This window comes from Rosa chinensis, chromosome 5 (genome assembly GCF_002994745.2).
Source record: "Rosa chinensis cultivar Old Blush chromosome 5, RchiOBHm-V2, whole genome shotgun sequence".
Classification (NCBI taxonomy): Eukaryota; Viridiplantae; Streptophyta; class Magnoliopsida; order Rosales; family Rosaceae; genus Rosa; species Rosa chinensis.
In genome coordinates, this window is record NC_037092.1 from 22,104,544 (window position 1) to 22,125,099 (window position 20,556).

At 35.7% G+C, this 20,556-nt stretch overlaps 1 protein-coding gene across 4 annotated transcripts; it reads left to right on the forward strand.

Moving 5' to 3' along the window:
* The first annotated feature begins 3,606 nt into the window (after window positions 1–3,606).
* LOC112165203 (putative callose synthase 8) lies at window positions 3,607–20,339 on the forward strand. 4 transcript variants are annotated; one of them, XM_024301648.2, is made up of 41 exons: window positions 3,611–4,070; window positions 4,930–5,030; window positions 5,628–5,749; window positions 5,882–5,969; window positions 6,124–6,228; window positions 6,387–6,506; window positions 6,680–6,772; window positions 6,860–6,951; window positions 7,191–7,317; window positions 7,741–7,878; window positions 7,964–8,040; window positions 8,143–8,299; window positions 8,790–8,915; window positions 9,003–9,120; window positions 10,232–10,560; window positions 11,063–11,115; window positions 11,207–11,267; window positions 11,925–12,006; window positions 12,103–12,152; window positions 12,451–12,537; window positions 12,618–12,749; window positions 12,825–12,919; window positions 13,012–13,096; window positions 13,223–13,383; window positions 13,544–13,667; window positions 13,791–13,885; window positions 13,961–14,108; window positions 14,485–14,636; window positions 15,396–15,502; window positions 15,583–15,702; window positions 15,799–15,867; window positions 16,013–16,181; window positions 16,292–16,406; window positions 16,678–16,797; window positions 16,871–16,986; window positions 17,405–17,488; window positions 17,871–17,983; window positions 18,061–18,290; window positions 18,618–19,466; window positions 19,673–19,858; window positions 19,945–20,339. In XM_024301648.2, the coding sequence occupies exons 1-41, from the start codon at window positions 3,851–3,853 to the stop codon at window positions 20,173–20,175; spliced, it is 5,847 nt and encodes a 1,948-aa protein (XP_024157416.1). In that variant the 5' UTR covers window positions 3,611–3,850; the 3' UTR covers window positions 20,176–20,339. The 4 variants fall into 4 exon arrangements, 3 of the variants coding, with proteins under 3 accessions (XP_024157416.1, XP_040362694.1, XP_024157421.1); XM_040506760.1 differs by lacking the exon at window positions 12,618–12,749; XR_002922704.2 differs by lacking the exons at window positions 18,618–19,466; window positions 19,673–19,858; window positions 19,945–20,339 and having other exon boundaries at window positions 3,607–4,070; window positions 16,876–16,986; window positions 18,061–18,202.
* The last annotated feature ends 217 nt before the right edge of the window (window positions 20,340–20,556 follow it).

The window sequence follows — 20,556 nt, forward strand, 5'->3', positions numbered from 1 at the left end:
ACTATAGAAAATGTTAGCAAACACGACCCTTTAGAAAATATTAACAAATACAGCGTTCGAATATAAATGACTTGTACATCTTTCATTTCTTCCATTTCTGATCTCTTTCCACTCCAATTTCAGGTGCCATGAGGGCGAAACCTTTCAACTTCCCACTATATTGATTTCATTATTATTGTCTTGTAATGATACCAACTGAGATCTCAAACTTTGAAGTTGCCATACCTGAACTTTAATCAAGGGTAAAACCGTAAAACAAAATCCACCAACCACGAATAACATGCTCCTAGCCATTATCAATTTCATGCAATGAAAAAGTGATCAGTGCAAAGCTTTTCTCTCTTAAAGTTTGCAACTTTTGACCTTTATTGTTCACATTACTTGCTGCCTTTGCATTCCTTAATGCTTTTAGGAGCTTTTGGGTTGTCTTCTTGTCTTGTTTTGGGTTTTGCTTAGCCTCTTTGTTGGAAGCCAACTAATACTAGATGGGTTAACAATGCTTATCTGAGCCTATGATACATGACTTTCAGCGATTATATATATTACTTTTTTTAATACTTTCAGTGATTAGAAGTTATATATAATTCTTTTTTTTGAGGAGATCGAGTTATATATAATTCTTGCATGTAAAGGAAATCGTAGCAATCACAAGTGGGCAGTGATCTTGGCTGCTTTTCATTTCTTTTAATTTTTCTAATAAAATCCATGCTGCTTTTCTGAAAGATGCTTATGAACAGAGTAATTACCTTTGATTCTGAATCAATGTCTTGCCCTTAAATATGATATTAATACCACCCTCCATACGCAATCATGTATCAAAAGAGTGATTTGTTGGTTGTGGAGAGGTCTATGGGTAGTAATAATTTTGGTTGTGTTTTTGTGCATTTTGCAGACCAGTCATCAACATTTTTTCCTTCATATATATCACCTGTTTTTGTAGAAACATCTTTTTTTTTTTTTTTTTTTTTTTTTTTTTGCCGACGAGAGGAAGTAAAAATATCTTTGGTTAGAAGCATATAAAAATTATGGGAAAAGTACAATTTCTTCCTCAAGTTATAGTTTTTTTAGGGGAATGAAAGACTAATTCATTGATTGAGAATTATTACAATCAGAGATTAATATAGCCTCCACAGACGGAGGAAGATATGAAAAGAAATCTATTTGAAAATCAACATTCTTAGCCTCCTGAGCCAAGACATGAGCCACACCATTGGCCTGTCTTCCAACCTTGAGGACACAAGCTCCCAACGCCTCATGCAACAAAACCCGCAGATCTTCCAACAAAAAGCCGAGGTCCGACCCATCTAGTGCAGCAGACGCTAATCCGGACACCAAATCCAAACAATTTGTTTCCACAATCAAGGGCGTAAGATTATTCTCAATAGCCAACTGCACTCCTAGAACTAGAGCGAGCAGCTCCGCATGTCGAGCTGATTGAGCCAATGTGATAGAGTGCCTAAACCCATGAAGAAAAGCTCCCTCATGGTCCCTAAACACCCCACCTAATCTCGAGCGACCTGAGCCTTGATCAAAGGCAGCATCAACATTCAGTTTAACGAAGCCCAAAGGAGGTTTCGTCCACCTATTAACCAGCCTAGCAGCCAAACCCGACTGGTTAGAAGAACGAGCAGCTTTAAATTCTTCCTTGTTTAAAATCACCCTCCCAAACTTTAGCGTTTCTATGTCTCCAAATAGCCCACAAAATCATCAAATAATAGTCAAAAGACCGAGGACTCGACGAAGAGGCCAACAACAGCCAGTTTGCAACACTTGTAGGGGTCGTGTATAATGGGAGGTTGGCCCCCTGAAACAAACTAGTGGCATGGGGACAATCTCGAACCGCATGCAAAGGAGTCTCTATTTCTTCATCACAGAGAGGGCATTGGGTATCTAAATCAATACCACAATCACGAAGCCTACTCCGAGTAGGAAGAACATTGGAGGCTGCTTTCCATGCACAGATCTTTACACTACCTGGGACTGGCACTTTCCACAGCTGACGCCAAAGTACAACACTTGGGTTAGGTGTGGATGAATCCTCCAGAATCTGATCCCGAGCAATATGATAGGCTGATTTAACCGTGAACCGACCTCTTTTATCACCACCCCAAGTCCACCTATCCTTATGATTCAGGGGACTAAGGGGAATAGAAAGGATTTTCTGAACAATATGAAGAGGAAACAGTTCTGATAAGAGGGTGGCATTCCACATACCCGGGGAGCTAAGAAGATCAGCTATAGTAGTCACTCTGTCCGAGAAGAAAGCACTCAAGTCCTCTCCCATTAGCCACGGGTCCAGCCATATATTAGTAGTGAAACCATTACCAACATGTCGTTTAATACCAGCTTTAAGAATGTCACGACCCTGTAAAATACTCCGCCAAGCGTATGAAGGCTGTGTGCCTAGATTAGCTTCCCAAAAAGTACTATGGGGAAAATATAGAGCTTTGAAAAGTTGGCCAATCAAAGAATCATGATTTTGAAGTAGCCGCCACCCTTGCTTAGCTAACATCGCCAAATTGAAGGCAAAAAGATGTCGAAAACCCATACCTCCCAAACTTTTAGGTTTACAAAGCTCATCCCAAGCCCTCCAATGCATAGTCTTCTTCTCTTCCATACTTCCCCACCAAAATTGAGCACACAGTTGGTGAAGCTCCTGAATAAGATTCTGAGGTAGCAAGTAACAATTCATTGTGTATAACGGTACTGCTTGAGCTACCGCTTTGATTAGAATTTCTCTACCTGCAGCACTGAGTAATTTAGATCTCCAACCTGTCAATTTTTTGGACAAGTTATCTTTAATATAGGCAAATGTATCAGATCTAGACCTGCCAACAAGGGTCGGGATCCCTAAATACTTCTCATGCTTATCCACCACCTGAACTCCCAGAATCTGGGCCATACTGTCCCTCATATGTGGCAAAACACTTCCACTGAAGACAACATTACTCTTCTGTAGATTCACTTGTTGCCCAGAAGCTCTTTCATAAATATTGAGCAAATTTCGTACCATATTCCTCAAGTTATATTTGGATGAACTTTATGAGGATTTATGCTTTAACAAAATGTATTAAAGAGTATTCTTGTGATTGAGAGAATGTGTGAAACTATTTTTGTTAGACTATTGAAAGAACTTTTTTATGTCCACAGCTATTTGGTTTAGTAAAATAAAACTCCTATTTGAAATTGGAATGTCTTGAGATCGTATAAGTTTTCTTTATCCTTTCAAATTTAACTAAATGTGTAACATCTAGTTTTGAGTGGCATAAAACATCCTCAATTAACTTACGACCCTACGAGCGTGAATACAATGAGATTGTAGTCTACAAGAGCTCATCGGCCACTAGTTAACTTGACGATCAAAATTATGGAAGTATATATTATGAACGAGTACGTCGCAGTGTTTGGAACGAAGGATAGAAAGTAAAATGGAAATCACCTCAAACTCAAAGTGAAACTTGCAAGAGTTCCACAATCATTTGTCACTCATTCCCCACATGCGCGCGCGCGCGCACGCGTGTGGGTGAAGACTCGCGCGTTGGTTCGTAAATTAAGAGTTCCAAACTCAGGGAAGTCTCTGGCTCTCTCTGTTTTCAGGAAAAGCAGTGAGACGAAAAAAGAGAAAGCAGAGAAACAGAGACACACCCCCAAAAGCAAAAGCAACAAAGATCACAAACCTATTTTCAATCAAATCAAATATGAAAAGCAAAAAGACAACCCAAGCCAAGGCCGACCGCGTTAACTCCATTAAGCAACTCATGGAGAAGATCCCACTTACATGCTCTGAACCCAACACACATTCTCTCTTGTTCACAGTCCCGTCATTCTTCTCTTTGAGCTCACAGTGCCAATGTCTGAGATTGTGGTTGCAGAGCCCATCTATGATGATCGAGCAGAGGAAAAAAGACCCATTACCAGGTATCTCACCATGGGCAGTGGGAGTGATCATAATCATCCTCCTGAGCCATTTGAGAGCGAGAGATTGCCTGCCACTTTGGCCTCAAAAATCCGGAGCTTTCTTCGGGTTGCAAACTTGATCGAAAGCGAGGAGCCTCGGATTGCTTATCTGTGTAAGTTGTTGATTTTTTTTTTTTTTTTTTATTCTTTTGTTGAATATAGTTTGTGTTATAAGGTGTTAAAGATGTGAAAAAATTTTCAATTCATTTGAAGGTTTAGAGAGTTAAGTGGCAAGTATTGGAATTTGAGGTAAAGGGCAGTATGGAAGTCATAGGATAAACACAAGGTGACCGACTGGAAGACCTTTTCATAGGGGTTATTGGAGGTTCTGTTGATAATTACTGGTTAGATTGAGCTTTATTGTCAATGATAGGATGAAGTCCCAGGATTTGACAAAGTTTCACGTAAGCTAATGCTAGGGTAAATAGCTTGTTTAACGATCACATTTTTGGTGCATTAAGCAGTAAGAGAGATGTGGCTTGGCTTATTTAAACAATTGAGAGGTTGTTATTAATTTTGAAGCGGCTTGCTGACAAAATCCATGTCCATAGGCAGGTGCAAATATATTTTCTTTGAACTAATGAACTGTTTTGTCAGAGAGCTGAGAGAAAAAAATTGAAGGAAAATTTGATTATACCAACCAAAACCTGAAACTAAGGCCAGAAAATTTTCGTGGTAGGTAGTTGAGTAGAAAATTTTGTTCTTTTGGCTATTAAAGATCTAATTTAGGTTGCACAAGGTCAGTTTTTTAAATTACTTTACCTTCCTCAACAACAGAAGAAGGTAAAATAACACGCTTAACCATCCACCTTAATTTTAAGGAAACTGCTTTCCCCTTTTCTTTTCTTTGAATTTACTCATGGAAGATATTTGAACACTTGTTTTTAAGATGAAGAACCCAAACCTACAAGTATCTTGATTTAACATCCATGCATGGGGCAATAACATTGTCTAAGTGAACTTTTTGGGCAGGCCGCTTTCATGCCTTTGAAATAGCACATAACATGGACCGTCGTTCGAATGGGAGGGGTGTTCGACAATTCAAAACTACCCTTCTGCAGCGACTTGAACAGGTGGTTCTCCACATTGACTTGTACTACATGCAGTTGCTTATGGAATAATTGCATAACTTGTATGCATGTAGTAACATTAGGTCAAAATGGCAGTTAGAACCTTAGTAAACAGATATGCTGCACAGGTATTTTAGTTACCGATTGTCTGATAAATTGAACTAGTCTCAACAATGTTTTTAAACGTAACATACAATTTTGAAGTTCACGTGCTAGGTTAAAGACAAAACTCTTACTTAGCATGATATTACTATTCTTTCATCATTATCTGTGAGATACCAGCTGATTGATTTGAGATGGCATCACATTAATGTGCAGTGTATACAAACCAATTGTAATAATTTTGTCTCAGTTAAGTAGTGTAACTGGTGATTATGTTTCCTCTCATTATATCATTAGCTAGAGTTCTATGTTTTTAAACAGTGATCTTTTCCATCTCTTGTATATCCTTCTGTTGGTTGGATGTATACTTTATGTTTCTTGTGTCTGTTAAGTTCTCTGACGCAAATAGTATTTGTGGAAGCAAAAAGTTGATTTCTTCTTCTGGTGTGGAATAATAATTCTTCCCAACTCTGTACTGTTGGTTTTAATGGGTTATAGGATGAAGAAACTACAATTAGGAAACGGAAGGAAAAGAGTGATCTACGCGAGTTAAGACGCGTTTATCATTCTTACAAGGAGTACATCATCAAACATGAAGGAGCATTTAGCATAGAAAATAGGTAAATACATCCATGCACACTTCTGTGTATATTATATATATTGAGATATCCTTCTTCGTTTCTAATCACCTCAAAGAATTTATTAGATTTCTCTACTGTCAAAATTGATTCCTGGGAATTTATCTGAATCAGTCACAGAGAGAAGTTGATAAATGCGCGTATAATTGGTTCTGTATTGTTTGAAGTCTTAAAGACAGTTTCAAATACAGCCGGTCCTCAGGTAATTTTCCTTTTTTTGATTTCCATTTCATTGCATGCATTCTTCATTTTCTCATGTAGTATATGATGACAAAGGTAATGCTTTTGTTTGTATTATCTGAAATATATTTCTCTACATGGCATTCCATGTCATTTTTCTTAATGTTTATATATAGGCCCTGGCTAATAGAGGTGGTATCCAGACAAAACCTTATGATATATATAATATTCTACCACTTGATCAAGGAGGTATTCAGCAACCAATCATGCAGCTACCTGAGGTAAGGTGCTGACTGTCAATACAAGTGTTTTGTTTTCGTCTTTCATTCCTTTTTCTGTAACTTGTGGTCATAGCAGTACGTACATGATAGTGCAGCAAGCCTATGAATTGTAAAATGGGGATTTCAGTTTTAATAAATAAATAAATGAAATACTACAGATTAAGGCGGCAGTAGCAGCAATACGGTATATTCGTGGCATACCTTCCAATGAAGATCTTCAGAAACATGGGACTTTCATTGATTTGTTTGATTTTCTTCAGTACTGCTTTGGATTTCAGGTAATGTATTCCAAATTTCGATTTAATTTCCTCTTGCCTCCCCTGCTCCTCCTTCTATAAATTATAGCTGCTTTCATAACATGTAGTGAATAATGGGCCAATTGGAGATGCATTACATAGTTTACTTTGCTTTTGTTCCTTTCAGAATTGATTCATTTTATATTTTATGTCAGGAAGGGAATGTAGCCAATCAGAGAGAGCATCTGCTTCTACTCCTTGCTAATATTCACAAACGGAAAACTCATAAACAGACATCTGTCTCAAAAGTGATTTTCTTTGGCGTTTATACATATTGGTTTAGTATTATACTGTTTCTGCTTTTGTGTTGATACAATTTAATCTTATAATATCAGTTAGGAGATGCTGCAGTGGACGAGTTAATGCGGAGAATTTTTAAAAATTATACAAACTGGTGCAAGTTTTTGGGAAGGAAAAGCAACATCCGGTAAGATATTTATGATCTGGAAATGGAACTTTCTTAAGGATTACTATTCTGACCCAATGAATTTAATTCCTATAGGACTTAAGTCATCTGCTTTTTATATCGATTTGTCCATAAGATGATTGTATGATACACAAGTTTTTTTTTTTTCCTTTTGCGACCTCTTAAATCTTAGTACTTAAACTTGTCTGAGTTTTTCTTACCTCATTAAATCATTATAATTCAAATATTTATCTGTACAGGTTACCTTATGTGAAACAAGAAGCCCAACAATATAAACTTCTATTTCTGGGGCTTTACCTTCTTATATGGGGCGAGGCTGCAAACTTGCGATTCATGCCAGAGTGTCTCTGTTATATTTTTCACCATGTAAGCTCACCATCTATTGCTGTCTGGCATAATACTGGTTCAAACTTGTTGTTCATAGCTTCATATTGCCCTTTCAAACCCATTTTAACATTTAAATCTTGTTAAATCTAGCAAGATTCATTCTCACTTGAATATATAAATGTGTGTTCATGTTTCTATGATATGTGTGATTTAGTTTGTGCTGCCTTTTCGGTTCTGGAGTTTTGTAATACTTGAAATCCCTGATTGACTTTGGTGCATTGAACCTATATTTATTTTATATTTCATGATTTACCTCATGTACTATGCACAATAATCATTAGTAATCATAATGGTTCTTTCCTCTATGAACACATGAATTGCAAGAGCTCCATTTCGTAGGTCATGCATGAAATTTGTATGCCATTACTAATAGTTTCTTTTTATTTATTTATTTATTTTAAGATGGCATATGAGCTACATGGCATGTTAACTGGTGCTGTTAGCTTGACAACATGGGAGAAGGTCATGCCAGCATATGGAGGGCAGTCTGAGTCTTTCCTTAACAATGTTGTTGCCCCCATATATGGGGTTATAAGAGAGGTACTTTATGAGTTCAACCTATGCTTTCAGTTGAACCAGTTTTTTGTAGCGAATCCGTTATTCATTTTTTGTAATGTAACTGAAGGAAGCCGAGAAAAGCAAGTGTGGGACAGCTGACCATTCCACATGGAGAAACTATGATGATCTGAATGAGTATTTTTGGTTAGCATTCTTGAATTATATATGCATAGATATGTATTGCATCCTGTATTCCAATGTCCTGCCTATGATCTTGAGACTCTGAAATCTGCTATCTTTTGGCAGGTCTTCTGATTGTTTTGAAATCGGTTGGCCCATGCGTCTAGATCACGATTTCTTCTTTACAGACTCTCCAACAAAATCCAATGCTAAGAATGCTTCAGCATCCACTGCTCCTGTAGAAGAAAGAAGGAAGGAAGATGAGGAGGAAGATGAAGTTGGGGTATGTTATATTGCATCATATTACTGAATTGGCACCTTTTCATGATTGCAGTTAACTGATTATAAATTGCATTGTAAAAGGTCTTCTTCTACTGGAATAGCTTTCTAATGGCTATATGCCTATATATAGTTGAAGAAACTATAAAGCATGTTTTTATTAAGAGCTCTAGTCTAGGCATTTATATATAAACTTGTCATTTTTTTTTTCTGCAACACATTTTCATAACTCAGTTTAGATTACTTTTTTATTTGATACTACGTTGTGTCAGGAACCAGTGGTTTTGGGTAATACTTCTATCCTGATTTACACTATTTGGAATTGGATTTGGGTATAAGTTGGAAAGAGAAATAAGAAAAGCAGATCACCCCTCAGTCAAACTGCTATATTCTCTAATAGCTTAAAAGAAGGACCGTTAGTTTACAATAGTATATCCATGTTTAATTTATTTTGATATTTCTTCTATGTCTCACATGATTTTCTGTTCTAACAGGTTAGTAAAGAAGAAGTCCGTGAACCCAAATGGTTGGGCAAAACAAATTTCGTAGAAGTACGTTCGTTTTGGCAAATTTTTAGAAGCTTTGACAGAATGTGGAGCTTTTTTATTGTTTCACTTCAGGTAAACTTAAATTAGTCTAACAGCTTGAACAATACATCCTTTACGCTATAATTTCCTTTGTTGCTTAATTTTTTCTTTTTCTTGTAGGCATTAATAATTATGGCATGCCATGAATTGGAATCTCCACTTCAGTTGTTTGACAAAGTTATATTTGAGGATATCATGAGCATCTTCATTACATCTGCATTTCTTAAATTCATACAAGGTACAATTAAGAATTTTTTTCTTTTACTCTCACAGTATTGAATGCACCTTAAAAATTACTCAAGCCTTATCATGTTTCTACATAGTCTTGGTATGTTTTATTAACTTTTCAGGCAGAAGAAGCTTTAGTTTGTCTTACGAGATATATCAATCCATTAGTCTATATTAGCAGTGTAATGTCTATCTCATCATGTCTTTTATGTCATAGACTAAAGCACAATATTTGTTAGTCTCTGTTTCTGCTTCACAAGTTATTCTAGTGTATGTGGAGATCCAATATGAGTTCTATGCTGGGTTGGTCTTTTTTATTCAAGTGATTACACAGAGCCTTATTTGTGACTGATTCTTTTGGGATATCAATAAGCATACTGGCATGAGGAGCACTTCCGAGACTCATGCAACAATGATTTAAAAGCCAACCCAATAATGCCTCATAGGCTCAGGGTTATTGCAGTAGTTGACTCCAATGGGCCCTAAGTTTCTAACCATGGCACTCAGGATTATTGTTGATGTGAACAGTAGTCATATATCTTGATGGCTGATTTGTTAATTCATTTAGCCTAAATCAAACCTCCTAGTTAAATTAATGTCTATATAGCTTAAGTGACTGCCTAATTGGCTCATCGAAGGTCTCTTGAAAGAAATTTATGTCTTTCTATCCTGTAGACATCCATGTATTCTATTGATAAGTAATGGAATACACAGATGCTCTGTCATTTATCTAAATTTTCTTTCCTTCATCGGTTAAGACAAGGGAGTACCCTAATTTTGCATGTGTGTTTGCTGTTGTGCAAGTGTGTATTGACTTGAGTCTGACATCATTGTGTATTTGGTCATGTAATTCTTCTATGGAATCACCTTATACAGCCAGCACATCCTCCATTTAACACACATGCAAAACTTGGTTGAAGAATTCTTATAGCTCCAACATACCTATGTTTTTTATCTTAGAAAAGATTATACTGTTGCCATTTAAAGTACCTGTCCAGAAGTAAACTGAGTAATTGTTCTTTTTCATTACTGTCTAACATTTGCTTACTTGGATTTTTGAGTGATCACCTCCTACTATTATATATGATTATATGATATCTGATTGAGGTCTGGGATTGCAGCAATACTCGACATTGCCTTTACATGGAAAGTGAGACAAACACTGGACTTCTCTGCAAAAGTAAAACATGTTATGAAGCTCGGTGTTGCAATGATATGGACTATAGTTCTTCCTGTATATTATGCTAATTCTAGAAGAAAATATACTTGTTATCCCACAACATACGGAAGCTGGGTTCAAGAATGGTGTTTCTCTTCCTTTATGGTTGCAGTTGCAATTTATTTGATGACTAATGCAGTTGAGATGGTGTTATTTTTGGTCCCTTCTATTCGCAAATACATTGAGGTCTCAAATTACCAAATATGCACCATTCTGTCTTGGTGGACACAGGTATTCTCATCACGTCGCTTGTCAATAGTTTAAATCTTGATATTGTTTTTTTGTGGATTTCAAATCTAATCTTGCATGGAATGTTTTTTATTTATTTATTTTTTTTAACTGAATTCTCCAGTTTAAATGAATAACTATTGGATATGAAACTATGAACTTCAAGACAGCAATCCAGTTTACTACTTTTCTCCTAGAACATGTCAAAGTTTTGAGCTTTAACAGTGGCACAGTCACTGATTGCAAAAAAAAGAAAAGAAAAAGAACATTGGTATAGATTGCATAGTCAGAATTGTATGCCATAAATGCCTTTCAGAAGATATTGATGTAATGATGGAGGTAGTTCCATGCACACAACATAACCAACAAAGAATGGTTGTTATTCCAAACATACCACATGCGATGTAATCTGTTTATTGAGTAAATATATTGATGCACCTCTTAGTTTGACTTTTGGTTTTGAATTTTGTGGATACTAATTGGAACTTTTGATTTGATAATGTAGCCTAGGTTATATGTTGCGCGTGGATTGCAAGAAAGCCAGCTTTCAGTGTTGAAGTAAATACTGCACCTTATAATGAATTTTTATTAGTTGACCTTGTTCTTTTATATATTGTTCCCTAATACATTTTTTTTCCTTATTCCATAGGTATACATTGTTTTGGGTACTTGTACTATTGAGCAAATTTTCTTTCAGCTACTTTTTTGAGGTGGGTGCTAACACTGTAGAATTTATTATCCCAAAATGGCAATAGATTTATCTTTCAAATTCTCCATCCAGCACTCTATAGTGTCCAAAAGATTTAACAATTATGTTCTGAGACTGAGTTTGCTGAAGAATTTAGAATCCTAAATCTGGAAGTCTTAGCCTTTGCATAATAGTAAATAAGATATTGGCCTTCTCCCTTCATTGTCAAGGGTTGAATGCTATAATTCTAACAAAAGTATACTGAACCACTGTATTGGTATTTGAAAGATAAGAGGCATTTTTGTGGAAGGAAAAAAAAAAGAATATAGATTTAGCGTAAAGATGATAAAATGGTTTACATGCAGTGTCGAATTTCCAATTAATATGAAACATATGTAGATGTGAGCTAGACCTACTTGGAACCACTGTATTGGTGTTTGAATGATAAGAGGCATTTTTGTGGGGAAAAAAAAAAGAATATAGATTTAGCATAAAGATGGAAAAATGGTTTGTCTGCTCCTTTGGTTCAAAATAATGCTCAAATATTATGTTACTGTCTCACAATCTTGGCATTTGAAATAATTGTGTTCCTAATTCTTGAAGTATCCTTGGATCATGATTGAAAATGTGAATGTTTGATAAACTACATTGGTTACAATGTTCAATTGAAAAACTGCAGATAAAACCCCTTATAGAGCCAACAAAGCAGATCATGAAAATTGGTGTGCCAATGTATGATTGGCATGAGCTTTTTCCGAAAGGTATTTACCAATGTGTTTTTTGTTGTTTGTACGTATGATTGTAGGGATTTGAATTCCACTATTATATATAATTTTTTAAAAATTGTTCTCTCACAGTTAAGAGTAATGCTGGTGCGATTGCTGCTATATGGGCTCCAATTATAGTTGTGAGTTTCTCATTTCCTCTAAAGTATTTAAAGTAGTTCCTTTTCATGTTGATCTTTCTGGCTTTCCAGATGGATGGTAGCGAATTTTAATAATTTTATCGTTTGTTAACATCATATTGATTACTAGACTCCATCCCAGCAGAGGTCAATTACAATCATCATTTACTGAGAAACTACAAGTGAAGCTGATATAATTTATGCTGTAAAACAACTCTATGAGCAGCTTTACTTTTAAGTTGTATACTCGTTGATAAGGCGGTCGTCTTCATATGTACTCATTCCATTTTTTATTTATTAGGTGTACTTTATGGACACTCAGATATGGTATTCTGTTTTTTGCACAATCTTTGGTGGAGTCTATGGCATTTTGCATCACCTTGGTGAGGTAAGCTAGCAATACCTCTTTTTTTTGGTTCCCTTGGAAAGCATTTCTGTTTTCTGTCTTACTCCTCTGTTCTATTATAGATTCGAACTTTGGGAATGTTGAGGAGTAGATTTCACTCCTTGCCTTCTGCATTCAATATTTCTCTTATTCCACCCTCATTGAGGAATGACCAAAAGAGAAGAAAAGGTTTCTTTTACAATAAATTCAGAAAGGTATGAGGTTTCAGTTTATCTGTAATTGAATTTCTTGAAGAATCTTGTGCTAAATGTCAAATCCTATCTTTCCAGGTATCAAAGAGTGAAAAAAATGGTCTTGCCAAGTTTGTCTTGGTTTGGAACCAAATTATCAATAGTTTTCGATTGGAGGACTTGATAAACAACAGGTGTTTTTCTTTCTGGCACATATTTACTCTCTTTTTTTTTTTCCCACAAAAAAATCTAAGAAAATACCTTACAGAATTTTGTTCCTAAATAGGGAGCTGGATTTAATGACAATGCCAATGTCTTCAGAATTATTTTCCGGCATAGTTCGTTGGCCAGTTTTTCTTCTTGCAAATAAGGTATCTTCTATATTCAAAATTCTTCGATCATTGTTCTTTTCTGGTTCTCCTATCTAAATATATCTTCTTCAGACCAAAAAATATATATATATCTGAAATTATAAATATGTCTCCTATACATCCTAGTTTTCAACTGCCCTGAGTATTGCAAAGGATTTTGTGGGGAGGGATGAAAGTCTTGTCAGAAGACTTAAAAAAGATGAGTACATGTACTGTGCTGTGAAGGAGTGCTACGAATCATTGAAGTACATCCTTGAAATCCTCATTATTGGGGATCTCGAAAAGAGGTACAGAGACATTGACAACTAACTTCTTCTTCTTCTTCCTTTTTTTTTTTCCTTTCTATTAGGAAAATATAGTCATGGACATTGCAATTATATCCCACTTATATAAAGAAAAAAAAATTATATCTTTTGATATATACAGTTTTTCTGGATTGCTTTACAGGATTGTATCTGCCATACTGACTGAAATTGAAGAAAGCATCACAAGATCAAGTCTTCTTCAGGACTTTAGGATGATTAAAGTTCCAGATCTTTTGGCTAAATGTATCGAGCTAATTGAACTTTTGGTGAGTGTTCCATTTCCTGCAAAGCCATTATACTATTGTTGATCATATAGTTTTTATAATTAATTAAGTATTTTATAAGTAAGTATTCTAAGGTTCCTCATTTCTTATGTGAAATGTTGTAAGGTTGAGGGAAATGAAGACCATCGTGGCAAAGTTGTGAAAGTTCTCCAAGATATATTTGAGCTTGTAATCAATGATATGATGACGACTGGCTTCAGGTAGTTGTATTCAGACTATACCATCTGCAGATCAATCATGCAGTGTACATCATAGCTGTTCATGTAATCATGCAGGATATTAGAGTTGCTGGATTCATCCCAACAGACTGAAACAGATGCTGCTTATTTTTCTGGAAGCATTGAATCCCCATTATTTGGATCTGCTGGTGGCAAGAATTCTATCCATTTCCCTTTGCCAGACAGTGCTGCTCTGAATGAGCAGGTGATTTTCCATCAACTCCTTTTCTTTCCTGTTTATCGAGTCTACTTACCATTCTCCCTGTTAACTTTCGTTCACTTACTACAGTTCACAAGAACTTTAGCTGTTGGAATTATGAGAATCTATTTAGTTGAAAACTCTTGTAGTTTTGAGGTTTGATCGTCAACGTGTGTTATAATGATGAATCCCTGCTATATTTAACTTGCAACATGACTTCCACATTTAATTTGGAAATATTTCTACGGAAAAGATTGCTAAATATATATAAAGTACATGTATAACTAGATTACATAAATTTACATACCAATCAATAGGAAAAGATATATACTCTTGCATGTAAGCATCTTGTGAATAATAATTACAATGATTTAAATTGCAGATCAAGCGTTTTCTTCTGTTGCTTACTGTCCAAGATACAGCAATGGACATTCCAACTAACTTAGAGGCTCGGAGACGCATATCATTCTTTGCCACTTCTCTCTTTATGAATATGCCACATGCACCCACAGTGTCCAATATGGTGCCATTCAGGTCTAGTTTCTTCTCTTCTGTATTATGTTCTTGTTTGAATTTCTCTGTGTTTTTTATTTCATTTAGCCACGTATTTAGTTCATCTAGTTAAATTTATGGTCGCTTAAATCATTAGACAACTTTTTCGATGCCATAAAGGTTTGTTAAACAAGTTGAAGGTAGATGAAATGACTGAAATTCATGCTTGCGCAACTGCTTTTACATGTAGTTGGTGTCCAAATTCTACCTGAGAATAAAAGCTGTTGCATTTCAGCATACACATTGTTGGTGTGCTTCTTTTGCTAAAGCTGTTCATTTAAAATAGCACTAGATACTTGTTTGATTATGAGTATTAGGTACAATGTTGACATTCCTTTCCCTGCAGGTAACTTATTTCATTGTGACACGAACAAGGAGGTGTTTGTTTGTGGCTTCTCCTCTTTGTGTACCTTACTTCTTGTGATGTAACTTATTCTTTTGTTGTCATTTGTTTTAGTTGAATGCATTATATATTCATCAGAAAAAAAAATCTGATCTATATAGTTAGCATTGATAAACTCATTACATTAGATTTGACTGTGGTTTATAAAGTTTACTCATAGTAAATAGTGGTGACCTTTTTACATTAAGAAGCAATTGGAGCTGAACAACAATCATATTGATTATAAATCTTCTAAACTATTATGTTTTGAAGACATGGTGCATATTGATCTTCTTATACATAAAGACAACTGCAATTCTATGATTTGCATCTGATAGAACAATTTTTTCTTGGTACAGTGTTATGACACCACATTACCTGGAGGATATTAATTTTTCAATGGAGGAGCTGCATTCAAGCCAGCAAGAAGTTTCTATCATCTTTTACATGCAAAAGATATTTCCAGGTTAATACAATAATATTTAGTGGCGTTGTAGGCTATCCGTCTGTGTTTATCTCTTGGCAACTGACCCTAGTTTTTCTTAGATGAGTGGAAAAACTTCCTGGAGCGCATGGGTTATGAAAATTTGGATGGGTTGGAGAAGGACAAAAAGGAAGAGCTTAGAAATTGGGCTTCTTTCCGGGGCCAAACACTGAGCAGAACAGGTGATTGATAAGATTTGATATTAGAGTAAACTGTAAACCCAGCAGACCAATTTGTCATTTCAGTAACCTCCAGTATGTTTTATATGTTTTTAACAGTTAGAGGAATGATGTACTATAGAGAAGCCTTAAAACTGCAAGCATTTCTTGACATGGCTGAAGATGAAGGTTTGCAATCTTGAAATTTTAAATTATTAGTATTTGTTGATTTTTCATTAAATTATTGCCCTTAATGATGCCCAATGACATTACTGAAGTTTTTAATCAAATTTTTTAGAAACATCTATTTAAGTGGCTGAATCTGTTTGTGCAGATATTCTTGAAGGTTATGATGCTGTTGAAAGTAGAAATCATGCATTATCTGCTCAGCTAGATGCATTAGCAGACATGAAATTCACTTATGTTGTTACCTGCCAATTATTTGGATCACAAAAAGCTGCTGGAGACCCACATGCACAGGACCTAATTGACTTGATGAAAAGGTAACTTCTACCAAGAAAAGAAAGAATTATGGCACAAGTAAAAAAGTGTTTTTTTTTTTTTTTAAAAGAAACTTTGAAGTCATATGACTAGAATAATTCATTGCTTGAAGATACCCAACTCTCCGTGTTGCTTATGTTGAGGAGAAAGAAGAGATAGTGGAGAACAAGCCTTGCAAAGTTTATTCTTCAGTATTGGTTAAAGCTATCCCCAAGTATGGTGATCAGGTAATGTTATTTAAATTATGTGACATAATTGGGACTTACTATTGATTTATGTGAGACAGCTTAGATGCAGTATTGTTCTGTAATTTCATTAACTTCTGACAAAAAATGCTAAGCTTTAATTTCTCAATGAAAAATGAATAAATAATTGGGATTTGATAGTTTTATTTTTATATACGAAATCCCGAAATGCTAATGTTAATCCCTCTCATCCTCTTTTGTAATCAATTATGCATCTCAGAACTTACACCATATGTATCATTGTCCTTCATAGGAAATATATCGCATAAAGCTTCCTGGTGCACCAACTATTGGAGAAGGGAAGCCCGAAAACCAGAACCATGGAATAATCTTCACTCGTGGTGAAGCTCTCCAAACCATTGATATGAACCAAGTGAGTTTCTTGTCCACTACCATAAGATTAGTCATTTTCATGTTTGTTGCTTTTAAAGTATGTGGCTTTATAGGACAGTTATTTGGAGGAAGCCTTCAAAATGAGAAATCTTCTGCAAGAATTTCTTCAGAACCGAGGACGGCGACCTCCTATACTGCTTGGTTTGAGGGAACACATATTTACAGGAAGGTTAGATCCTATAATCCTAAAAACTGAGATTAAAAATCATATGAGATGCTTGCACAGAGTGCATTATGATGCAAAATTTGAGTTGAGACTTGTTCACTCACACAAGCTACAATGAGAAGTATTATGCTTTGAGTAACTTGAAATATGTCTTGGATGAATGATCCCAATGCTTATCTCATAGAGCTGAAATGCTCTTAACTCGTGGCAATTCCTCCACCCCATTAGTAACTTTTCATCTACACCTGTTTACATGGCCAAACACTGAAATTACTAACTTTAGTATTTGTCCGAGGTTGACTTACTTAATGTGACCTTTAACTATATAGTTCATGAAAAATATTTACAGAAAGTGTCTTAGTTGGCTTGCTGAAGTTTGATTATCATGGTTCCTTCTTATATTTTCTTGCACACTGTGCAGTGTTTCTTCTCTTGCATGGTTCATGTCTTATCAAGAGACCAGCTTTGTCACCATTGGTCAAAGGCTTCTTGCCAATCCTCTCAGGTAATAGACGCCCGTGTGCTGAGATCATTTTTTAAATTACATTGAGTTCTTGCCTATGAATGAACACGTGTTGATGCTTTGTTTTTGAAATTTTAGCTTGGTGTGCTTAACTTTCCCTAGTCTAAACAACATAGGGACCTAGTTAAAGTTTGGCTTGGTAACTCCTGCTAGTCGTTTGCAGTTGTATACATTTCACTTGGTTGGGTGCTTTTTTTTATTTTTTATTTTTATTTTTTTTATGGCATTGGTTAGTTGGGTGTTTATGAACCATCTAAGTATTTATTTCATTATGTCAGTCCACTAAAAATATTTTGTTATCCAACTTATTTGTATGTGCTTCTATGTAAATTCTTATACCTACAATACTATTCTTAATGCACAGGGTACGATTCCACTATGGACATCCAGATGTATTTGACAGGTTATTCCACATCACAAGAGGTGGATTAAGCAAAGCATCAAAAACAATTAACCTGAGCGAGGATGTTTTTGCTGGTAATCTTTAGTGATGTTCAAAACCATATAGTTATCTTGTTATTTTATTCAAACTGCTTACATCAAATACCATGTAGGGTATAATTCTACCTTACGACGGGGATGGATCACGTATCATGAATACATGCAAGTTGGCAAGGGTCGTGATGTAGGTCTAAACCAGATCTCAAAGTTTGAAGCTAAGGTTGCTAATGGTAACAGTGAACAAACTTTAAGCCGTGACATATACCGCCTTGGACGTCAGTTTGATTTCTTCAGGATGCTGTCTTGTTATTTCACAACCATTGGGTTTTACTTTAGCAGCCTGGTAATTTCTTAAATTTCTTCTTGCTACTAAGATAAAGTTCTCTAGTTTTATGCATGATGTCGTAGCAATTATTGAAAATGATCTGCGAATTGTACTAAATCAATGCAAAATATCGCTTCATGCTCAATGCCAATCTGTATTTCTTAATCAGTAGTCAGTACATACTTTACATTTATGGTAGATATTCTCTAATCTAATTGTCACATATGGAGTTCTTATGATGACATGCCTTGTATGCTTTGCTGTTTACCTCTAACTGAATGTCATATTTGGCATATAGCCACCATTGGATGTGATTTAATCTAAACTCTGCCATAAACTTCTCAGATATCAGTTATTGGAATCTATGTGTTCCTTTACGGACAGCTATACCTAGTTCTCAGTGGCTTGGAAAAAGCTCTCATAATTGAGGCTAGACTGCAGAACATACAATCCTTGGAAACAGCTCTTGCCTCCCAGTCATTTATACAGCTTGGGCTATTAACAGGAATGCCAATGGTGATGGAAATTGGACTTGAGAAAGGGTTCCTCAATGCACTAAAAGATTTTGTCCTGATGCAATTGCAGCTGGCTTCTGTTTTTTTCACGTTCTCATTTGGAACAAAAATCCATTATTACGGCCGAACAATTCTGCATGGTGGTGCTAAATACAGACCCACTGGGCGTAAGGTTGTTGTGTTTCATACTAGCTTCACTGAAAACTACAGGTTGTATTCAAGAAGCCACTTCGTCAAAGGATTTGAGTTACTGCTCCTGTTGATTGTTTATAACTTGTTTAGACGGTCCTATGAGAGCGACATGGCGTATGTATTAGTCACTTATTCGATTTGGTTCATGTCAATCACTTGGTTGTTCGCTCCATTTCTTTTTAATCCGTCTGGATTCAGTTGGGACAAGATAGTAGATGACTGGAAAGATTGGAATAAGTGGATCAGGCAGCAGGGTGGTATTGGAGTTCACCAAGATAAAAGTTGGCAGTCTTGGTGGATAGATGAGCAGGACCATCTTCGTCATTCTGGGATGAGTTCTAGGTTGTTTGAAATACTCCTTTCTGTTCGGTTTTTCCTGTATCAGTATGGTCTGGTCTACCACCTTGACATTTCCCAGAATAGCAGGAATTTTCTGGTTTATTTGCTTTCATGGATAGTGATCCTCGTTGTTTTCTTGTTAGTAAAGGTAAACCTTACCATCGCTTCTATTAGAAACTATGCTCATATCTAAAATGCAATTATGGGGAAGAAATCTGTCTTCTTCTTCTTTTTTAATTTTTAATTTTAATTTTAATTTTTTTATTTTAACAACTTTTCTCAGAAGTATGGATTAGAGGAAGGTCTTTCAATTTGTGATTTCTCAAATTATCTACTTGGCTTCACTCCATGCAGGCAGTGAACCTCGGAAGGCAAAAGTTCAGTGCTAGATATCACCTTGTGTTTAGGCTATTCAAAGCAACCCTTTTCTTGGGTGTTCTTTCCATCATAATAACTCTTTCTCATGTGTGTCATCTATCTTGGATGGACTTGGTTGTGTGCTGCCTAGCATTTTTGCCAACAGGGTGGGGTTTGATATTGGTAAGTTTATAATGACCGATATTATCTTTTGCTTTCGCCATTTGCTTTTCTTTCCTACTTTCCACTAATTTGCTTTGTTCATCCAGTTTGCACAAGCTGTGAGGCCCCTGATAGAGAATACTGGATTGTGGGAATTCACCAGAGTACTTGCTAAAACATATGACTACGGAATGGGGGTTGTTCTCTTTACACCTATTGCTGTCTTGGCATGGCTTCCGATTATATCAGCATTCCAGACTCGATTCCTGTTTAATGAGGCCTTCAATAGGCACTTGCAGATCCAACCAATTCTTCAGGGGAAGAAGAAGAACAGATAGATCATAATGTAGTGATGATTTCCTAGTACATAATGTACAGTCATTATATTTGCAATTATTTATAGATCGTGGAATTGCTACATCTGTACAGCAGGAAGCAGGATCACGTTATTGGTGAATAAAAATACAGATTTCATTCGCCAATGAAACGAAGTAGCCTATGAGATTTAGTGTTTTTGGTGAATTAACTAGCCTAACCAAGCGAGAAGCAATGCAACACCACGAATCTGAACAATCAGACAATTTTTCAGTAAACAATTATAATAATCTAATCACACCAAAAAATACTTTGTGAAATTTCAAAGTTCAAAATCCTATATTTTGTCACAAACCTCTAGATATATTTTACTCTTGTTTGTAAATTCGGAATTGGTTCGTTAA